The 21,985-nt window shown below is 42.5% G+C and overlaps 1 protein-coding gene across 2 annotated transcripts in view; it reads left to right on the top strand.

Annotated features, from left to right (window-relative positions):
* NT5E (5'-nucleotidase, ecto (CD73)) overlaps nucleotides 1-21,985 on the top strand; it is a 46,990-nt gene that overhangs the window by 11,197 nt on the left and 13,808 nt on the right. For both annotated transcript variants that reach the window (XM_011953500.1, XM_011953501.1), the window contains exons 2-3: nucleotides 8,270-8,492; nucleotides 12,448-12,636. In XM_011953500.1, the coding sequence (XP_011808890.1) occupies nucleotides 8,270-8,492; nucleotides 12,448-12,636 (412 nt within the window). The remainder of the gene's footprint in view (nucleotides 1-8,269; nucleotides 8,493-12,447; nucleotides 12,637-21,985) is intronic.

Below are 21,985 nucleotides of genomic sequence, written 5' to 3' on the forward strand. Positions count from 1 at the left end.
GAGACGGGGTCTCACTTTGTCGCCCAGGCTAGAGTGCAGTGGCGCGATCTTGGCTCACTGCAACCTCCACCTCCCGGGTTCAAGTGATTATCCTGCCTCAGCCTCCCAAGTAGCTGGGATTACAGGTGCCCGCCACCACGCGCGGCTAGTTTTTGTACTTTTAGTAGAGATGGGGGTTTCACCATGTTGTCCAGGCTGGTCTTGAACTCCTGACCTCAAGTGATCCATCCACCTCAACAATGATTGAGCTCATCGTTTTTGTTCTGTACCTGGGAAGATAAGCATTATCAGTGTGAAATCAAACAGACTTTAGTTTTAGGAACTAGACTTAGATTGCAGACCTAAAGTTACAAGGGACATGTTCTTTATTATTATTATTATTATTATTATTTGAGACAGAGTCACTCTGTCATCCACACTCGAGTGCAGTGGCGCCATTTTGGCTCACTGGAACCTCCAGCTCCCAGGTTCAAGCGATTCTCCTGCCTGGGCCTACCCAAGTAGCTGGGATTGCATGTGTGGGTCACCACACCCGGCTAATTGTTTTTTTTGTTTGTTTCTTTGTTTTTGGTTTTTTTTATTTTTTTTACTAGAAACGGGATTTCACCATGTTGGCCAGGCTGGTCTGGAACTTCTGACCTCAGGTGATCTGCCCGCCTCCACCTCCCAAAGTGTTGGGATTATGGGCGAGAGCCACAGCACCCAGCCTATTTTCTTGTTTTATGGGAGGATGGAGGACAGCAAAGAACAATCTGTACTGGTGGTCCTGTGGAGATGCCTGACGCCCTTTGTCTTTCTGTGAGGGTCTGGCTAATGTGTAATGCTCTGACACTGGGTTGTGAAGCAACCACAGCAGTTTGGGAAGCAGACAGCAGTGTTGCATGACTCAGTCTCCAGGCTTACCTTGGACATAATGAATTTGGCCGCCCTGAGACTTTCATTTTCCTGTAATGCTTTGACTAACAGTGTGATCCAGGGCCAGTGACTGCCCCTCTATGGCCTTGGCGTTACCACCTAACCAATGGGGATATGGTACTCCATTTTCTTGCCATGGAGCATATCAAGAGTTAGGGCCTGTCTTCAACTGTCTCATGAGTTGAAGAATTTCCGCCCTCTGCCTTTGCTCTGTAGCAATAGACAAATCGCTAGACCTTTCTGATTTCAGGTCCGATTTCTAGAAATACTTTATGCTGTCTTTCCTACTCTAGAAAATCTTTCCTGGCCGGGCACAGTGGCACACACCTGTCATCCCAGCACTTTGGGAAGCTGAGGCGGGAGGATCACTTGAGGTCGGGAGTTCGAGACCAGCCTGACCAACATGGAGAAACCCCATCTCTACTAAGATGGCGCCATTGCACTCCAGCCTGGGCAACAAGAGCGAAACCCCTGGCCGGGCGCGGTGGCTCACGCCTGTAATCCCAGCACTTTGGGAGCCCGAAGCGGGCGGATCACAAGGTCAGGAGATTGAGACCATCCTGGCCAACACGGTGAAACCCCGTCTCTACTAAAAATACAAAAAAATTATCTGGGCATGGCAGCGAGCGGGCGACTGTAGTCCCAGCTGCTGGGGAGGCTGAGGCAGGAGAATGGCGTGAACCCAGGAGGCGGAGCTTGCAGTGAGCCAAGATTGCGCCACTGCACTCCAGTCTGGGAGACAGAGCAAGATTTCATCTCAAAAAAAAAAAAAAAAAAATTATTTTCCATCCTTGTACTAATAATAAGCATGGAATCTGTTTATTGGTTTTTTCACAACAGTAAAATATATCTTTAGCAAGTGACAAATGGTACAGGTAATACTTTTAAATAAAGAGGGAAGAATCCTCCTGACTTTTCTCATTATCACATTTCACCTACACACAGTGTGGATGGAATCTGCAACTGAATTTAGCAGCCACACTGAAACTCCGCTGCCTGACCACACTGTCCTGAGGCCATGTGCCAACTTCTATGTTTTTTTCCCAAAGCTCTTCCAAGGAAGAGCTGCCACTTCTCCATTTACTCTTTTCACCTGTAAATGAATGCTCCTGTTGGTACTGAGTAAATAGGTGAATGAAAGAAATAATGAGAACACTCCTGGGATGAGAGCAAGAGGAATGAAAACACACGGTGTGAGAGCAGGTCAGAGATGTTGGCTAACACAGGAACCAGGGTGGAGGCCTCAGACTTGATCCTGGCCTGCAGGACCTTGGTCTACATTGTCTGCAGGAGGAAACACAGAGGTCAGTGGACATCCAGCAGTCTTCCATGAAGGCCTCTTATTATTCTGGAACAGTTTATTTTTATAGAGAAATCTCCCACTTCCTGATCTCCCCAGTTAGAATTGATTGATCAAAGCAGTCCCTCTCCCTGTTATTAATAATTGGGGGAAGGGGGAAAAAGACAGAGTTAAATCCTGAGGCTGGAGTTTTTGGTCCTTCAGCCCCTTGTCCAGTTGTCCCTGGCAGCCCCATCCATGTGACCTTGAATTCTGTACAAGTCTCATCATTTTCTACGTGTGTTGTAATGGGAAAAAAAGGTTACAAAACACAGTCTTTCTGTCCTGGGGTACCAAAATAGTAAAGACTTCTGTTTTGAAAGCCTCTGACAAATGAACACAACAGCCACAGTGAAAACTTTAGCAGGAAATTGAGCCACAAAAAGCAAGCAAGCCACAAAGCCCTGAAGGCTGAAAAAGCCTGACAGGCCAAGAGGCAGTTAGGTTGCACCTGAGACAGAGGCTGCTTTCTTAACTGGGAAATGAGTGTCTCCAGATATATAAAGCTGTGAGGAGATCACCATGACCCAGCTCTGACTTGCCCCTGGTACAGCATCGTTGGTTAGTTTGCCAAGTTTGCCTTGGAATTTTGATTCCAAGAGTTAACAGTTAGTTAGGCTTTTTCCAAAGCCTACCTCCATTTCGGTCCCACCCAGCTTGAAACCAGGCAAAGTGGGTTAAGACGCTGGGAGATGGGAGGGGACAGGTGGGGTAGAGGCCTGGCACCCCTGTCTCTTCTCTTGTTTCAAGAGACGCTTTGTGGAGTTGTCTAGAGAGATTTGGGGGTAACTGCTTCTTCTGCCCCCAATCTCCCCTTAGCTCCCCACTCCTCCCTATCCTGCCAGGCCAACCACCAGCAAAGAAGGGCACTTAGCTCCAGTGACGTTGTGCGTGAGACGCTTGGGAGGATGCGTATGGTTCCTGTTGGAAATGCACGGAGGAACAGTGAAACGCCAGAAGCCCCATCCCCTCTCCTGCCCATGCCCTCATGCCTAGCCAGCTGAAAATTCCTGTGGCTTCCACTCCTGCACTGTCCCCTCAGTGTCACCTCCCCACCACATTCCCACTGTCCCACTTGCCGCGTCACCTCACCCCTGCGGGAGAGGTGTCTTCCTGTCAGTGTCTTGACCACCAGGCTCACACAGCTCCCGTCCATTCACTGCAGGCCGCCAGACTGAGCTTTCCAAGCACCCCCGACTGCCTCCAGCCCTACTTTCTCTTCAAGGCTTCCCACTTCCCTCAAAATGAGAGCCCTGACTCCTTGGACACCATACAGACCCTCCCTGATCTCCCAGAGATGCTCTTAGCTGCATCATTTTTTTTTTCTGCCAGACTTTCAGGTGCCCTCAGTTCCAGGAGCACCAAATCAGCCGGATGCCATGAGCTGCTCATGACACAGTTCAAGGTGTGACATCTTTGAGGTCTCTCCATAACACCTGTACTGCAGACGTCTGTCTCTGGTGTATCACCTGTACCTTGCACACACATCTCTAACCATCTGTCCACTGTGGCTGTCTGTTCACACATCAGATTGACTCTATGTTCTCTGTGACACCAGGTGAGCTCTGGCACCAGTACCCAGCAGATGTTTACTGAATGATTAGTAAAACTACTCACTCTACCTGCTTCTTTTAAATGGGCTCCATTTTGGTATGATTTGGTGTGTGAACCATTAAAACTTTTCGGAAGTCAGGATTTGAAACAAACTTGGTAAAAAGTAGTTAAGCAATGTCTTCGTTGTAAAGTGAGCGAAACCAAATTGCTTGGAAACAGGTTAAAGCATAGCCAAACAGCTTCATAATTCACAGCCTGGCACTCCAGTAGCCCTCTCTGGACAATTGCCCAGGTTTTCTTGTTTTCATTTCTGTGTTTTAATTTATAAGTTACCTTTATATTTCTACTAATATCTTACTGGCACTTGTTTGTGAATGAAACAATTTTTTGAGGGTTTGCTAATTGTTCTGTGTGAGTGTGGAAAGTTTCTTTCATGTAAGACCATCAATTCTTTTTTAAAAAATAGTGTTCTAGGCTTTCTTCTACATAAAGAAAGTGATGGGGGTGAGAAGCTGGGGGTGGGCCAGATGCTCACATTATGTTTCTGTGATTTTGCTGTTGGAGATACTGAAGATCACTTCACCGGGCTTTGCTCTCTTAAATTACAGAAAAGTGCATTTGGTGAAGTTTAATGTTTTTAGTAAACACGTACAAGATGTCATAGGGCTAGAATTAAGGAAGGACTAGGGTTCATGAATGAATGAGCTCAATCTTAGTAATGAAATGTTTGGAAGGCAACAGAACAAGAGAGAAAGAGCATCAGAACATGATTTAGGTACCCCATACACTTATACAAATAAAAAAAGATATGACTTAGGGTCATGGAAATCAAATGCCTAAACTGATGGTTAAACAATAAGTGGCAAGTAACAGTTTAGCTACAAAAAATGTACAGGAACACATAAGGAAAGTTACATGGGAATGTTCAGAGAGGACCAAAGAAAGCAGCGTAAGATTATCTGCTCTGTTATGATCCCCTATATTTCACTGCTCTGTGTTCTTCTCTTAGGCGGTCTTTTCCTGAGATGTTTTCATGTTATTAATCAAAAATAACAGAAATGAATTAACTAGATCAATGTATTTACAAGATTTTTTGAGTACCTGCAGTATACCTCAGTGTGGTGAGAACTTGGTGTACTGAGGTGAGTAGTATGATCCTGAAGAGCTTAGGAATCACTGAGTTCTCCTAAGTGCAATAGAAGAAAAACTGGTAGAAGGAAGTCAAGGTGGCAAATGAAAATACGAGTTTCTAAAGAAAATAAGTATTTACAAAGGAATTTGTCTGCATTAATTTCTGTGGAAAAGTTAGCTATGTATAGAAGAAAGAAACTTGTTAGTAATTCTTTCATTCATTCATTTATTCATTCAACAGTGAATCCCTGCCGTGGTAGTACTAACTACTTGCACTGTGGTAGTGCGAGGGATACATTTGCTTTGCAAGTAGTTAGGAATTTTTTGTTGTTGTTTTTTGTTTTAGTGTTTTGTATGTGCTAGGCTTTATGCAAATGTACAACCAAGCACAGAGGTTAAGAACTTTGGAATCAAACAGAAGTGGTTCTAGTCCCAGCTCCCACTTACAAATTGTGTGATCTGCAACAATTCATTTAACTTCTCTAGATCTCAGATTTTCTCATCAGTAAAATGAGCGCAATAAGAGTACCACCCTCACAGCATGAAATCAGATTTTCTGTACTCTGTACATACTCACTTTCCATGATGCTGGCATGTGGCAAGTGCTGACTCAATGCTGGCTCATTTCCTTAACTGCTTTTATTTCATTCATTCACTGCCCTTCCAGAGAAAACTGCGGTTCTGAGATGTGCCCTGGGTCACTGCTGAGGAGTGGGAGGAGCCTGGGAGGGAGCTACCCGTGCCTTGTTTCCTCATACTTTATGGGGTAGGTATCAGGAATGAGGCTGGAGGGGAAGGCAAAACCAGATCCCTAAGAGCCCCATGGGCCCTGCTTAGGGTGTTTACTTCTATCATAAAGGCTGTGCCTCTGTAGAGATCTAAGGTGGAGATTGCCAAGGTCAGGTTTGCATTTGAGAAAGATTTTTCTGGCAGCAATATAAAGAATGGTTTAGCGAAAGAAACAAGAATAGCTGGAAACCCAACTAGGAGGCTGTGGTAATCCAGGAGCAGACTAAGGCAGCAACAATAGGTGAATGGAAACTGCAGCATTTACGTAAGGGAGAGGGATGCCAGAGGAAGTGACGGTGAAGGAGAGGGGAGAGGGCAAGACTCCACCGCCCCAGGGTTTCTGGCTTTATTGACTGGGTACATGGTAGCATCTTGGGCCAAGACAGTGAGTCACAGGGAAGGGGCTTTGCGCCTGGTAAGCTTCGGGCACATTTGAGACATTAGGAGGAAATGACACATGGCAGTTGACATACAGATCTAGACGTCAGGAGAAAAGTCAGGGCTGGAGATTTTCAGTTTACAGTTGAAGGTATGAGTAGGAATGAGATCATTTACTCAGTCCATCCCACCACATTGAGCACCATGAATCAGGGACTCCTCTCCCCATGGGACAAGAGAGATGAAAAGCCAGTCAAAGTCACTACTTTCAAGGGGATTAGGCTCAAGTTAGGATGGAGAGGCGGAGAAGGCATCAAACAAATAAAGGAAAACTGTAACTTCAGCTATTGCCAAGTGCTGGGAATATAATGTTGCTGTTAAACTGCAAGGTGGCTAACAAGTTGGATAGTCTTTCTTGAAGAACTGTAGAAACATTCATTAAAAACAAAATAATTTTATAGTTAAGCCAGAGAGTTATCGTACTGTAACAAGGGAGACTTATTTCACCATAGGAAAAAATCATAACATTCTAAGAATAGAAGGAAAAAATAACAATTACCCAAGCCTGCAAGAACATGTAAGACCAGATCAGCTTTTAAGAGGAAAATTAATTACATAACAGGAAGAGGTAAAAATGGGTAGATCATCAGAGATGGGAGAAAAGGCAAATTTCAAAATTCTGAATTTAATAGGGGAGATAAGAATGTAGGACTGTAAAGACATTGTGCTGCTTTCTCTGCATAAACACATTCACGTGAGGATGTATATACAACCCTTGGAGGCACAGGTACTCAGTGAATGCCTGTGTGCCAAAGAAGGGGACAGCACTGAGCAGGAGAGGTGGCAGGGCCCGGTGGCCCAGGAGCACTCATATAGTCAGGAGACTGATGTAAAAGAAAGACCCTGCTAATATGCCATTACAGAGTGTGGAATGAGCAAGGAAGGAAGAGGGTGAGGCTGTAAGAGAGCGCACGGGGCCCTCATTTAAATGGACAGGTCATCAGCCAGCACTTCATGCCTGTTCCTAGATGACCCACAAAGTGAAATGAAACTGGATGTGGTATTTAGAAAGTTTGAGATCTGCTGGTTTAAGTACTAAGTCAGCAAACCAGCCGTGGCAGCCAAAGCAGGTAGGTAGGGGGCCAGAGGAGATGGGTGTATCCAGGAGGCCAATGGAGGAAGGAGAGGAAGGTTTTCTGGGAAGCCACCTGACATGTCATGCTTTGTCATTGGGGCCACTGCATGGACTCCCCCCAGTCCCCCCACCCCAGCCCCCGACTCACTATGGGGGGCTGCACAATGACAGACAATGGGTGGTTTTGCACCCAGCAGCCACTCTTCAACCAGTGAGGAATGGGAGAGAGCTAAGAAGGATTGCTTGTCACCATCCCTGCTCCTCCTGAAGTCCTGCGCTGGGAACAGGTTCAGAACCCGCTGAAGGTTGCATAATCATTTCACCATGGAGTTCTTCCCCAAATGTGAAACTGCTAGGACTGGAGCAAATGGTGCCCAGAACTGACCAGAGGAGGAAGCCAGAGCCACACTGGAACATATGGAGACGCTAGCTCCTGCCTGCTATTGAGGATCTTCATCTTCCCAGAAGAATTAGAGGACGGCAGGAGTGCTTGGGAAGAAGCAATTGTGGGAACCTAGGTGAATGATGACCAAGGAGATGAAATGAGGAAGGAGGCCTTCGGTTTCTGCCAAGTGTACCTTTCAGGTTGCCTTTTGCTAACGTCCTGCTGATGTTAATCATTCTCTCCAGCAGATCGCAGCTTGAATGATGGGGTCTAAAATGTGAGTTTATGAGAGAAACAACATGAAAAAATTGGGCCAAGGCTGGTAAATGTGAACATTGGAACCTGCCCCCGATCTGAGGTGGTGGGACAGTGGACCCCGGCCAGCTCTCCAGGTGTTGGGTATGCACATTGGCAAACCACCTCTCCTAGGTGGTGTGACACCTGGGTAGCAGATCTCAACCAATATGATGATCTGAATGTCCCTGGGCCTGACCCAAGTGAGGAGGATACAAAATCATGGAATATGTCTCATAAAAGCTTAGTCAGTTTTGGGAGATACTGGGCTAATGTAATGTTTTTAAAGTATTCTCTCATTGAAAATTCCAAAGTACCTAATTCTTTTTCTCTTTTCCATTTTACCTAGGCATTGGGAAATCATGAATTTGATAATGGTGTAGAAGGACTGATTGAGCCACTCCTCAAAGAGGCCAAATTTCCAATTCTGAGTGCAAACATTAAAGCAAAGGGGCCACTAGCATCTCAAATATCAGGACTTTATTTACCATATAAAGTTCTTCCTGTTGGTGATGAAGTTGTGGGAATCGTTGGATACACTTCCAAAGAAACCCCTTTTCTCTCCAATCCAGGTATTTTCTACTTTTATAGCACTCATTGCTTGAAAACAGATGACCTAAATCACAGCTTGGCATTATATTTATGGACTGTAGATAAAAGTAGGAACAACTGGGTAAATAGTGCACTTAGAATAATACAGATAAAAGCAATCTGGTAAATTCTATGCTGTTGTTCCAAGGTACTTCTTAAAGAGATGTCCTCTTCTGCTCAGTGAACTTTGTTGACAAAAACAGTATCTTTGTCTAATTCAGTGCTTTCAAAATGGACAGAGGAGACAATTTATAGCCAGTGCTAAACAGCACAGGTTCATTTACTAGAGAATGAGAGCCTCAAAACTCACTGCCCTTCTCCTGTGGAGCCATGAGCCCAGAGCTGGGGTTTTACCTCAATTTACCTTATCGCTCCTTTTCTAGGATGATTATTACATGTCTAGCTAACTCACCTTTCTCGCTTTTCGTTATTTATCTCATTTTAATGACATTCTTGTATCTGACTTTCCCAGAAATATATATAGTGGTCTTATGATATGTATGTACATATAGAAGTGTATGCATATACATTTTTAGACATATATACACACACGTACATATATATATAATCTTAAGACATACACACACATACATATATGATACATACACATACACATAAGACACACACACACACATATATAATCTTAAGACCCTTCAAGAAACTATTTTGAGGCACTTTTATAAGAACACTTTTTGAAACACTTTGGCGATGAGCACAAAAATGACATTTTCTTTAAATTATCCAAATTAAATGTCTTTCCATATTTGAAGAAAAAAGGGAAACTAGGAGCTAGGGTTATCTAGAAACATGAGATTTCATTAAGAAATAACTGATAAAGGACATATAATTGACAATTCAAAAATATATATTTATTGTTGTTATTATAAAATAAGTCCAGGCCGTTGGAAACAACAACAGAAAAGTTAGCTGTGTTTGCTGAGAGCAGCGAGCGGGTCCTGCAGCTGGCATAGAGGCAGAGATGGAGGCAGAGATGGAGGCACAATGGAGCAGCTGGGGCTGGAGTGGTCAGTGAGAAGAGTGAGAGGACTTGCTAAAGAACCCCCCAACCCCACCCTGGGGTCACGTTCACTTGACCTCCTTGGTCCCCTTGAGAGCTGTGTAAAACATCCCTGGGGCACAGGACATTCCAGAAGTGAGGTCAGGGTCACATGCTAGGATGCAGGCTTCATGAGGGTAGCAACCTCTGCTGTCTCACTATTGCCCAATGGACTGTGCACGATGCCTGGCATATGGTAAGTCCTCAGGAAGCATTGCTGGGATGAATACATGAGAGCAGGAAGGTATAGGGGCCACAGTCACAGAACAGCAGGTAGTTCCATTTCCTGGAGTATGGGTTCTGACTAGGAAAAGCTAGAAAGTTGGGTCAGGGCTTGATTGTAGGGCTGAGAAGTTCAGGTGTGATTCAGAGGAAAGCATTGTCTCTTCTTTAAAAGGCACCCATAAGGAGGTAGGAGGTGGAGGTCTTGGTGGAAAGGCACAGCGCCTCCAGAAATCAAACTGCCTCAGCTGGGACTCTGACCAGCCCTTTACCAGGCTGTAACAGAGAGGGGATCCAAAGTGACAATGCTGTTTCCAGCAGCTGCTGGAAAACAGGGCTGCATATTACAGGGCCCAATGTGCAAGAAAGGGATGGCATGGAATAGAATGTTTCCAGGAGCACTGCTTCTTCCAAGATCACAGGTCCAGCAGCCTGGTGTGGGTTCTTCCTATAGTTCTTTGGCTCTAATCAAGCCCAGTTCTCCCAGTCCTAGAGGACTGGGCACCCACAGGGGTATAACTTATATTTCTAGCACATTTAATCTAATTTATTTTAGCTAGATCATGAAATACCTGTAATACAACTCTTCTCGTGACATCTTGAAATATAACCCATGTTTTGTATATATGGGATGCCTGGTCCTGTGAGGTTTCTGATACAATAGAAGAATACATTCCTTTGTCTTCAGAGACATTTCTCTGAATTTTTTTTTTTTTCCTTCTTGGCAGCCAAACCTTAAGCAAAAGATGGTAGCATACTCTTGACATTCAGTCATTCCCCTGGGTACCTGTCTATGTGCCAGGCACTGTTTTAGGCACCAGGGACACTGACCAAAAAAACAAAAGTTGCCCACTGGAGCTTACATGTTTAGCAGGGGAATCAGTAAATGAGTAAATGGTTTGGTGTGTCAGAAGGTGGTAAGGCTGTGGAGAAGAATTCAGCAGGAGGGGAATGGCAAGTGCAGCATGGGGGAGGGTGCACCTTGTTGTTTCAAAGAGATGTTCAAGGAAAGGCTCACACAGAAGGCAACATAGCACTGAGGGGCAACGGACAGCCCTGGGTTTCTTGGGGCGACCAATAGGAGGCTGATTGGCCTTGATGTTCTCATGATAGACAATGGTGGCAAAACTACAACTCTTGATTTGTCAAGATTGCCTATGAGTTGCTGGCAGCCTTGCCAGTCCAACACATCTGTGAGCTGCTAATTATTAGGCTGTAATTCTGGGGCCTCCCTGGCTATGATGTCAGCCATGAATTATCTTCCATGATAACTTGCACTTGCGGAGCTGGCTAATCTTAAGGACTCAGGAGTTCCCCTGCTGAAGCACACAGACATTCCTAAACATCACAGTGGAACAAGGGATGCATTTCTAATAATCTTGTTACTCTTTGGATTAGTACTTTTCAAACTGGAGATTGCAGACTCCTGCATTTTGAACGTTTTTAATGAGATGTCATTCTCCCACCCTCCCCTCCTTGTTTAGCGCTGGTTCTTAGAAATCAGCATGAGAGAGTCTGGATGTACTGGAGGCCTCCCCTGTCACAGAGTAGCAGACATGACTTCAGGGCAGTATGTCTGTGTTTGCAGTCACCTTCATGCCAGTCATAGCCACAAAGCCTCAGAGCTTGCTCAAGTGCGGCTGCAGAGCCAGTGGGAGGAACCAGTTGTCTTGGGGCACACAGAGCACCTGGGTTGCGCAATGAGAGCCATGCTTGACAGTGGATACCAAAAGGCTATCGTTTGTTACCCCTATGAGCTGTAATCAGCACCCAGGGAAGAATGTACACAATACCAGTGCCAGCAACATGTAGATGAGGCCCCCATTATTAACGCAGAGCTCAATAATGCTCCAATGCTGGCATTATTTATTTATTTATATATTTTTTGAGATAGAGTCTCGCTCTTGTTGCCCAGGCTGGAGTGAAGTGATATGGTCTCGGCTCATTGCAGCCTCCGCCTGGTAAGGTCAAGACATTCTCTTGCCTCAGCCTCCCAAGTAGCTGGCATGTGCCTCCACACCTGACTAATTTTTGTATTTTTAGTAGAGACAGGGTTTTGCCATTTTGCCTGGGCTGGTCTCAAACTCCTGGCATCAAGTGATCTGCCTGCTTCAGCCTCCCAAAGTACTGAGATTACAAGTGTGAGCCACTGTGCCTGGCCTGCTGGCATTAAAGAGAACAAGACAAACTTATCAACTGCCATATTAAAATAGGCATTCAAGGACTACCTTCTTGACAGTTTTAAATTTGAACAGTGATTATTCCAAGTTTCCAACCAACATCTTGGAGTTGCTAATACTATTTTGTATATCATGCTTACATGCTCAGGCATTTTCTGCATTGGTATTGTGGAAGTTGAGATGTACAAACATATAAAACAATATCTGAAGCCTCCTCGCAGTTTGCAACCAAGTTCGAGCAAAACAATATCCATAACCTTAAACTAATACAACATAAAGTAAATGTAACAAGGATATTGATTTGAATTTTTATTTACTTCTTAGGGGTTTTGTATTTAATGAATAAATATGTTTTGGTTTTACTAACTTTTGAACTTCAGTAAATTAAGGTGTTTAACCTTTGCATGTTAATATGTATAATAAGTAATATAATAAAAATTGTTAATAAATATCCATTTTATTTATTTTGTTCCTTAGGAACAAATTTAGTGTTTGAAGATGAAATCACTGCATTACAACCTGAAGTAGATAAGTTAAAAACTCTAAATGTGAACAAAATTATCGCACTGGGACATTCGGGTTTTGAAACGGATAAACTCATCGCTCAGAAAGTGAGGGGTGTGGACGTCGTGGTAGGAGGACACTCCAACACATTTCTTTACACAGGTGAGTGTTTCAAACGGATTGCACGAGCCAGGATGTCCAGGTAAGTACTTTGTCTCTTTTGCCTTTGTAACTGTTATTATTCTTTCTACTGCTATTTAATATGTAATGTATATTATATGATCTATAATATATATGTAATATACATTAAATGGGAACATGTGTAAATCTTACTCACAAACATTACTAAGAAATTTATTGATTTCATGATAAGTCAATTCATATATTTATGTATATAATAAATATATGACATAAAATATGTATAAAACATATATATACCATACATATGTAAAACAAAAAGACTATTGAGCCCCAGCCAAGTCATTTATGATGGATTCTTATCAAAAAGCAACATGTCATATAAAAAACTTTAAGCATAAACAAAATAATGTAAATAAGGGCCTTTATAACTCAAGGTGGATTTGATTTGTAAGTTGCACAGGTAGCAGAAGCTGGAACTCTGAGTGTGAGTCCTAACTCTGCTTGCAGACTAGGAATATAAGTATCCTGGAAGCCACATGACCCTGGGTCCTCAGGAGAGCGTGCACTCTTCCTACCCACTACCTGACTACCCCCACCACTCTCTTTTTTTCTCTCTCAGATTGGTGTTAAGTACTTTTCATTACAATAACTCTTTTGTGAGTTTTCCACTTTAAACTTATAATGTCCCAAAACTTTTGAATCTGGTTCCACCTTTCCCACTTCCCCCACCTTGCACTGCATAGACCTTTGAAGTATGCCCAAGGGAAGGAAGAAGAGGCTGATAAACAGCTCTTCTGTCTATCAGCATTCGCAAGAAAGGCTTTGGTGTGGGAACAGCCCTCCCTTTGAAGAGGCTCCTGCTTCTACCATCCTTATGTGGGCTGTCAAAGGCCATGCTATTTTGATAAAAAGCAAAACTCAAAATACCCCAAACAATAAGTAGGAAATACCCAAAAACATTAAAAGGAATTATCACTAAGAAAGTAATTTTTATTTTCTTTCCAGTACTTTGGAGTATTTTCCAATAATGAATGCATGTTACTTTTGCAATCAGAAAGCAAGACATAAATTATAAAAAGGAAAGAAACACAGTATTGGGTGAAAAGTCCCCATTCCTGATTCACTTGAATGACTTTGGGCAGGTCACTTAGCCTCCTGAATCTGCTAGCTTAGCTTCAAAATAGGGGATGATCATGCTCAAAGTTCCACGTTACTGTGAAAATTATATGAGATGTAAAAATATGTGAGAGCAGTTTATAAACTATAGATAGCTATATTCTGGTATGCAGTGTCATGGAGGTTGCTTGCTCATAAAAATATGTCAGTCAAAATCATAACTCACAAACTAAAGTTAGCCTTCACTTAAGAAAATACCAGTATGAATGTGTGCTAACTAAATTCCTTCACAGACATTTTACTTATTGGTAAACACAGGCTAAGGAATAATTTCAAACTGAGTTAAACTGAGAGGTTGTGAAATCAATTTATGGGTTATGACCAGTAATAGGGCTTTTCTTTTTTTGATAGATAAGACTAAAATAGATTAGGCACTTACATTACTCATAAGAATGGTAAATTTTGTTCCATGGGAAAAGATGTCCATAATATGTTGAGAACAGCCCCAGGCACATAGCAGACAATCCATAAATGTGATGAGGATGACGCCTAGTACTGGACATTGTTAGCATGAATAACATTGCAATCAAACAGCTTCAACAACTCCATGAGAGTTAAATGAACTAATAGAGTGAAGACTAGGAAATAATTGCAGCAGGTCATTGGGAAGCACCAGGTAGGGGTGAAGACTCAGTGAAGACTCAGGGTCCTTTCAATGCCTGATTACCCTCATCTGTGGAATGAAGGTGGTAACAAGAGTACCTATTATAAAGGGTCACTGTGACTTAATATGTGTAATGAATGTATAGGTAAATGGCCTTAGCACAGGGCCTAGTATGTTAGCTGTTCTTATTTTAGTTATGTGCTGGCTCACTGGATAAGACCTGTGAAAACCCAAACCTTAGCTTTTCTCTGAGGCAGTGTCAGCACCCTTGGACACACAGTGGGAGCTAGATATGTCTCCTCCCCCTTCTTCCTTTAGAATAATGGTTTCAAAATGTTTAAACTCTGACCCATAGTAAGAAGAACATTGCAGACAGGGAGCCAAAACACACAAACATATATGTGTGTGTGCATTCACATACAAATGCACAAAAGTACACACACATACAAGTGAAAGAAAACTTTCACAAAGCACCTGGAATGCACCCCGACTTTTCTGTTTTACTGTTTTATTCATTTAATGCCAGTTATCACTCGTTAAATTTATTTTCTTGTACTGTAGCTAATCCATGTTTCTAAAACCTCAGCTTTAAATGAGACATGACCAAAATAACGCATGAACACTCAAAGGAGTTTCACCCCTTCATTCAGATGTGAACATTCCTATGTTCCCCTTGACTTGTCTTTACTCCATCTTAATCAATGCTGTCTTACAGCAACAACTGATCATTCATGGCCTGTGGTGCATGTCCATCAATGAGTGTGCCCTGAGAGACCTGAAAAGATTGGGTGACCATGCCCAGATTCCCATTATTTCTGTAGCCTATCCTTTGTTCCCATAACAGTACAGTCATGCCTTAATATCTGTGGGGGATTGATTCTAGGACTCCCTGTGGATACCAAAATCCATGGATGCTCAAGTCCCTTACATAAATGGTGTAGTATTTGCATATGACCTGTGCACATCTTCGCATATACTTTAAGTCATCTCTAGATTACTTATAATACTTGATACAATGTAAATGATATGAAAATAGTTGTTATACTGTATTGTTTAGGGAGTAATGACAAGAAAAAATATCTGTATATGTTCAGTACAGATAAAACCATCCTTTTTTAGAAAATATTTTTTGTTCATGGTTGGCTGAATCCAACGATGCAGAACCTACAGAGAGACAGCCAACTGTATGTGCCTTTGCTAAGTAGATAAATTTAGTTAATGATGAAGGACTGGATGAAAGAAAGATTTGAGGATAAAAATTAGAGTTTGCTTATCTGTAAATCTTGAAGTAAATAATTACAGTCTCTGAGAAAACTGAGATAACCAAGACTTAGTCATTTACTTCACATTTCATGATTGCTTACCAAGATTAAACTTGTTCTGATGAAAATCTCCACTTTCATACTCATCGTTTTGATGAGTGAACATAACAATTAAAGGTGGCTAGGCACAGCAGCTCATGCCTATAATCCCAGAATTTTGGAAGGCTGAGGCAGAAGAATTGCTTGAACCCAGGAGTTCGAGACCAGCCTGGGCAAGATAGGGAGACCTCATATCTACAAAAAAAATTTTTAAAAACTAGCCAAGTGTGGGGGCATATGCCTGTAGTTCCACCTACTCAGGAGGTCGAGGTGGGAGAATTGCTTGAATCTGGGAGGTTGAGGATGCAATGAGCTATGATTGCTCCACTGAACTCCAGTCTGAATGACAGATTGAAACCCTGTTTCAACAACAGCAACAACAAAAACATTAAAGGTAATTCCAGGACACAATAGGGATGAGGCATGTTTGCCTGTTTAAATAAACTTTCCTGGCCTTAAGAAAACAACTCTGCTGAGTAATTTTATGGAATTAGAATGACATTAAAATAATGAATCTGGTAAATATGATTAGTTAATAAATATACAGTTAAAATAATACATCCCTTGGAATTTTAAATCTTACTGAGAATCATTTCTGCACACACCGTATCCAATATACAAACACACATGGAAGAAAACCTTTCCAAAGCTCATGGATTGCACCCTCATATTTTCTCTTCTGTTATTTGATTTTTTAAATGCTGATTACCAACCATTACATTAATTTTATTGTACTGTAGCTTGCTCATATTTTTTTAAAACTCAGCTTCAAATAAGGCATGACTAAAACAGTGTATGAACGGATCCCTTCCAAATGTTGAAAGTTATTCCAGTTTCTTTCCTTTCCAACTACCATGCATATGCAGGTAACCCTAGCACTGGCTGACCAGTCTAACATCAGAGTGAAGCCTCCCTCTAGGAGGCTTACAAAATGAGAAAGCTACAAAGATAAGAGCTAAAATGCAAATGCTTTCTCTAAAGAAGTGAAATCCTAGAGTCACGAACTGGTCCATGTTACTTCCTTTAGAGAAAAAAGTAGTAAAAAGTACCTGCAGCAGGTACACCAGGGCACTCCATTCTCTGTGCTGTCCTTGAAGGGACTCCAAAGATGCTGTTTCTCTCTTTGCCTCCCAATATTTTAACTGAGTTTTGGATTCTGCAAATCAATCTGGCTAGCTGTGGCCTTGGGTGAATATAAGCACCAGTTTCCATAGCCTCCAGGTAAAGGGATTCGAATTGTTAATTCTGTCATCCTTCCCATTCTAACATCCTGTTATATAGAAAGTCATCCATACATACAGCCTGAAAGCTTACTTTTCAGGATTTGGGGAAATAAAAACAATTTGGTAGAATACCTCATACTTTTGTTAGGCTACTGATATGAACTTTATTCCTCTAACTCCTTTGAGGCTCAGACCATCTATCCCCCTTATCACTCTCATCTAATCACCTCCAAGCAATGTCCCACGTCACTGAGAATTTAGTACCCAATTTCCTATCTGCTTTCTCCACTCCAGCTCCTGCCTTCACCTGGCAGAGTGTCCATGTGGGTAGTTGATCCAATATCCAAAGTTCAGAGTCCCTTGATCTCCTCAACCCAGTGACTGACAGCTCCACTCCATTTCAGCAGCTTCACTTCTGGGGCCACAGGCCGAGACTTGATTATCTCCACAATTTCTCCATGTCCAAAACTGAAATGGGATAGTTCCCTTGACCCCTTCATGGGACTCATGAAAGGGTTGTCTTGTTTACTCATCCGGTAGCTCTCAACTCCTCACGGGAGGGAGAGCACATAGGGGAGCGGGTGCAGAGGCTGGGACAAGTGCTTCTGGGTGCTGGCAGGAGTAAAACTCTGTGCAGCCCCGCGGCAGCATCTAAGTGAGTATCTGTGACCCCTGGAGCCCCAGAGGGCATGTGTTACAGTGTACCCTTTTAGCTTTGCTGTCCGTGGACAGTTTAAGTGTTTAACAGTTAAGTGTGACAGCCCTCTATATCCTAAACTCTTGTTCAGCATCCAGGAAGAATCAGCTTGCAAGAACAAATTGAAGATGGTGAATGTGGAGAATTTTATTGATGATGAAAATGGCTCTCAGTGGGATGGGGAACTGGAAAGGGTATGGTGTGGGAAGGTGTCTCTTCCTGGCATTAGGCCATCCCCGGCTGAACTCTTCTCCGAGGTCCTACCATCAAGCCATCCCTCTGAAGTCAAGCTGCTTTTCACCAATGTCAAGCTGCTTCTTTTCTTATCTCCTTCTCTGCCATTCCACTGCCAGTGGAGCCTGGGGTTTTTATGAGGACAGGATAGGGGACAGGGCAGGCCAGGGTGATTTGGAAAAGGCAACATTCAGGCAGAAAAATGGGGATATAAAGTTCTCACTTTGGGCCATGGGTCCAGGCTTGAGGGTGGAGCCATTGCCAGGGACCCCACCCTTTTCTACCTCATATTTCCCTGTCTCCACTCTCCAACTCTCTTATCACAGGCCTCTTTTCCATAAAGCTTTCTCACTCCCTTATTTTTTTAGAGCTCACCTTCAGCCTTATGAAACCTCAAGTCTTTTGAATTCGTCTTTCCCTCCCAGTCCAGCAGGCTTCACTTCTCTCCTTGCTAGCCTGGAAGTGTCCATTATACCCTTGACTGTGTCGTGGCTGACACTGGAAGGCAGGTGTCCAGTACTGTTAAATGGATGTTAACAAGTGCAACTTCTTTAAAAAGTAAGATTTCTTTATTTGATTGATCAGGTTTTTAAAAATTATCTAATTTCCATTGCTTCTGGATTTAGGCACATATATTGAATATAAAATTCAAAACTTTTCATGTATCTAAAGAAATAATTTTAATGACCACAGAATTTTGCTCTTAAAACAAATGGAGCCTACAGTGTAATTATAACTAAGACAGATGACAAGCACCTGCTGCGTTTTCTTTATGCTGCCGTCAGGCTGGTGCATAGTCTGATGGGATGGATGCATCCCTGCTGTAATAAGAATAAGTAAAGAGGGTGGAAGACTGTTGTTGGTGTTTACAATCATTATTCATCTCTCCATTAATTTTCATCCTTGCAGTTTAGATAATCTTGCCTTTTAGAGCAAGAAAACAATGTTATTACTTACAACATTCACAAGACAGGGAAACACTCATCAACAAAGACCCATTTCCTTTGGGCATTTGATAAGAACTGCTGACATCTGTGTTTATTAAGTGATGGGGGAGAATCAGCGAAGGGGCAGAGGTGTGGGTGGTAGCTTCAAAGATAATTTCGTGACTGAGTGTGGCTGGGCATGTTGGCAATCCCAGTGTTTGCAATTCCAGTGCTTTGGGAGGCTGAGGCAGGAGCATCACTTGAACCCAGGATTTTGAGGCTGCAGTGAGCTATGATTATGCTACTGCAGTCCAGCCTGGGTGACAGAGAGAGACCTTGTCTCAGAAAAAAAAAAAAAAAAAAAGGACTTTGCTTTCCTGGTCTTTTTGAATGTGGTAAGCACAAGGACTTACTTGTACTGGTGGTCACCCTCTTGGGTCCTTTCAGTAAACTTCTGGCCATGGCCCAGCCTGAGCACCTGCTTCCTTTACAGAGCAAAGCCAGAACCTTCTGGTTTGTAATTTTTGCAGCCACATAACACTGACCCATTTTAGCTGTCTCAGGAAACTGCTTTCCAAGATGAAGTGAGACTATCCAAAATCAAAATCTAAAATGAATGACTACAGAACAAATGGCAGTCCAAGATCATTTGGCAGGGTTGAATTATAAGGAAAGGTGATGGCCAGCTACTGTGAAGTCTTAAGCCTACTCATAGGTACGAATCTCTTACCAGGACTGAAGTTTGTGTTTCCTTAACTTTGCTGCTTGATGGTCTTCTGCAAAGGATCTCATTTCTCCAACTTTCACTGGGAAGTGGCATGGGGTTTTGGAAAGTGCTTTAAACTCTAAGAACTGGTTTCCTCTCAGGCTCAGCCACCACTAGCTGTCTGACTTTGGACAAGTTACTCAACCACTCTGAGCGTCAGCTTTCTTTTTTTAAAATGGTGACAGTGATATGGCTACCTTAGAGAGTTGTGGGGATTAAGTGAGATAATATATGAATAGAATATATAAATATGTCTATATTAGACATATTTGATCTGTTAAATATATTATATACATATATATATAGAGAGAGAGAATATTAGAGAACTGACATATTTATCTTAGACCTACTATGTTCTAGGGCCCAGTTCTTCTCATGTATTATCTCTCTATATATATAGTATTGAGAGAGAGAAAGAGAGAGCTAGAGAAATAGAAACCAGTAGGATATATCCTATCTGAAGAAATCTAATAAAGGTATTTCACTGTACAAAATGGTTTCTCCTTAAAATGTATTCCGACACCAATTTCCCCCTCCTTGCTTCTCATACATATTAATTCACAGAAATTATATTAGTCATAAGGCAGTAGGACTATGAATAATTTTTTTCTTCTGCATTTGCCAAATATTCTGTAATGCTAGTTTTACTTTTATAACAAATTTTTAAAGTCCCTCTAAACCCTATAAAATTAGCCACTAGTCCTAAACTTGAACTGTAATACATATTTTTGTTAAATAAAAAAAATATCCTAAATTTGAGAATCTAAGCTAAATTCACAAATGACTAAATGTATCTTCTTACTTTTAAAAGATAAGAAACCAGGAATTCAGTGGTTTAACCCAAGCAGCGTAGGTATTCTTCACTCATTTCTCTTGTCCTCAGTATATGTTTCCCCCAGGCCAAGAAACATTTATGTCTAGGAATTCATGATTGCTCATCTGTAAGACATTCTCCAAGTACTCTGTCATGATTTGGAACCAGAGCTTTGGCCATCCATTCCAGATGACCTCCAGGTTCTAAGCTTTATCTGAAGTACTCCACACTGCATTGCACACCAGCATGATGGGAAGGAATGACTCAAGGGAACTGTTCATTTAGACAACTCACCAACTACACACAGCCTTTCATACAGCAGCTGAGAACAACTGTAGGAAGACCTCTGGCCAAATGCTTATATATCAGGACTACATCAATGTATGGTCACAGTTACTTCCTTTTTAACCTCAAGAAACAAAGTTGTTACTTCTGAAAAGAACACCATTAGTAAATGGAACTACACAGGCATGTGAAAATGAAAATTAATCTCTCTCTCCACCCCATTCTTTTGGCCACTGCATTTTAACAGGCCATGGTGATAGAACCAGAAGGTAGCTGTGTTTCAATAATTTTTGTTTTCTTATTTTTAAACATTGTTGTATAGAAGCCTGTTTTATAATGTAAGAAGTGAATGGGAATCCTAGTATCTGGAATGATGCTGAGCCATGGAGATGGCCAGATTCCATGTGAAGAGAAGAGACTAGCAGAAAGCTAAGGATTTGCTCACTTTCCCCTACTCTGTATTCATGGAGCAGCCATTCCAAAAGATGATGCACCAGACCATGGGCCTGGCCCTGCTAGGCAGTGGAGATCCAAAACAATGGGCACTCACTGGAGCTCTGTGAAGATCTGTTGAATGAGTGACTAAATGTGTGGTGAACTCTTCCCTACCTGCAGGGTTCCCTGCTTTGCCCAGCCTGTCAGGCTTGGGTATGAGCAGATAGCCTGGATTGGATTTCATGAGGGCTTTGTGCCCACTCTGGATACTACCGGACGATGCATAATCTCTTTTAGACTTCCTGGGTCATCACTGAAAGGCCAGAGGAAAGAATTTGAGCAGTAAATCAAAGCATGTGCAGAGTGACATAGTCTGGGCATAGATAACAGTACCTGACCCCTCAAATTCCCTAAAGTTGACATGACAGCTTGTGCATCATGGTTTGGTACAGAGATGACTGAAGAGACAGTGGTTGCTCCTCTGGTTGCTGGACACCTCTTGAATGGGCTGTGATGACTAGAGAGCACGCTCTGTCCTGTTCACCTGAAGGTGCTGCTAGACTAGCAGAAGCAGAGACAGCAGCTGGGCCTGATTGGAGAGCTGGAAGGACTGGGTGCAGGGGACTTCTAGGCCAGCAGTCTCTGTGCTGTGCTCTGAGGGGCTCTGGTGGCAGGAACCTAGTCCTGGGTTCCAGCTCTACCAGGTGTAGCCTGAGGAACTCAGCTTTCCTGCTTTATTGGCTTGCCTTGCCACAAAAGGATTTCTTGTGTGTTAAAGATACTAATAGCTTAAATACAAAAAACAAAAAACTACTAATTTAAACCACTAATCAAATCTTTTGTTTTACA

The sequence above is a fragment of the Colobus angolensis genome, unplaced genomic scaffold, assembly GCF_000951035.1.
Source record: "Colobus angolensis palliatus isolate OR3802 unplaced genomic scaffold, Cang.pa_1.0 Scaffold362, whole genome shotgun sequence".
Taxonomy (NCBI): domain Eukaryota; kingdom Metazoa; phylum Chordata; class Mammalia; order Primates; family Cercopithecidae; genus Colobus; species Colobus angolensis.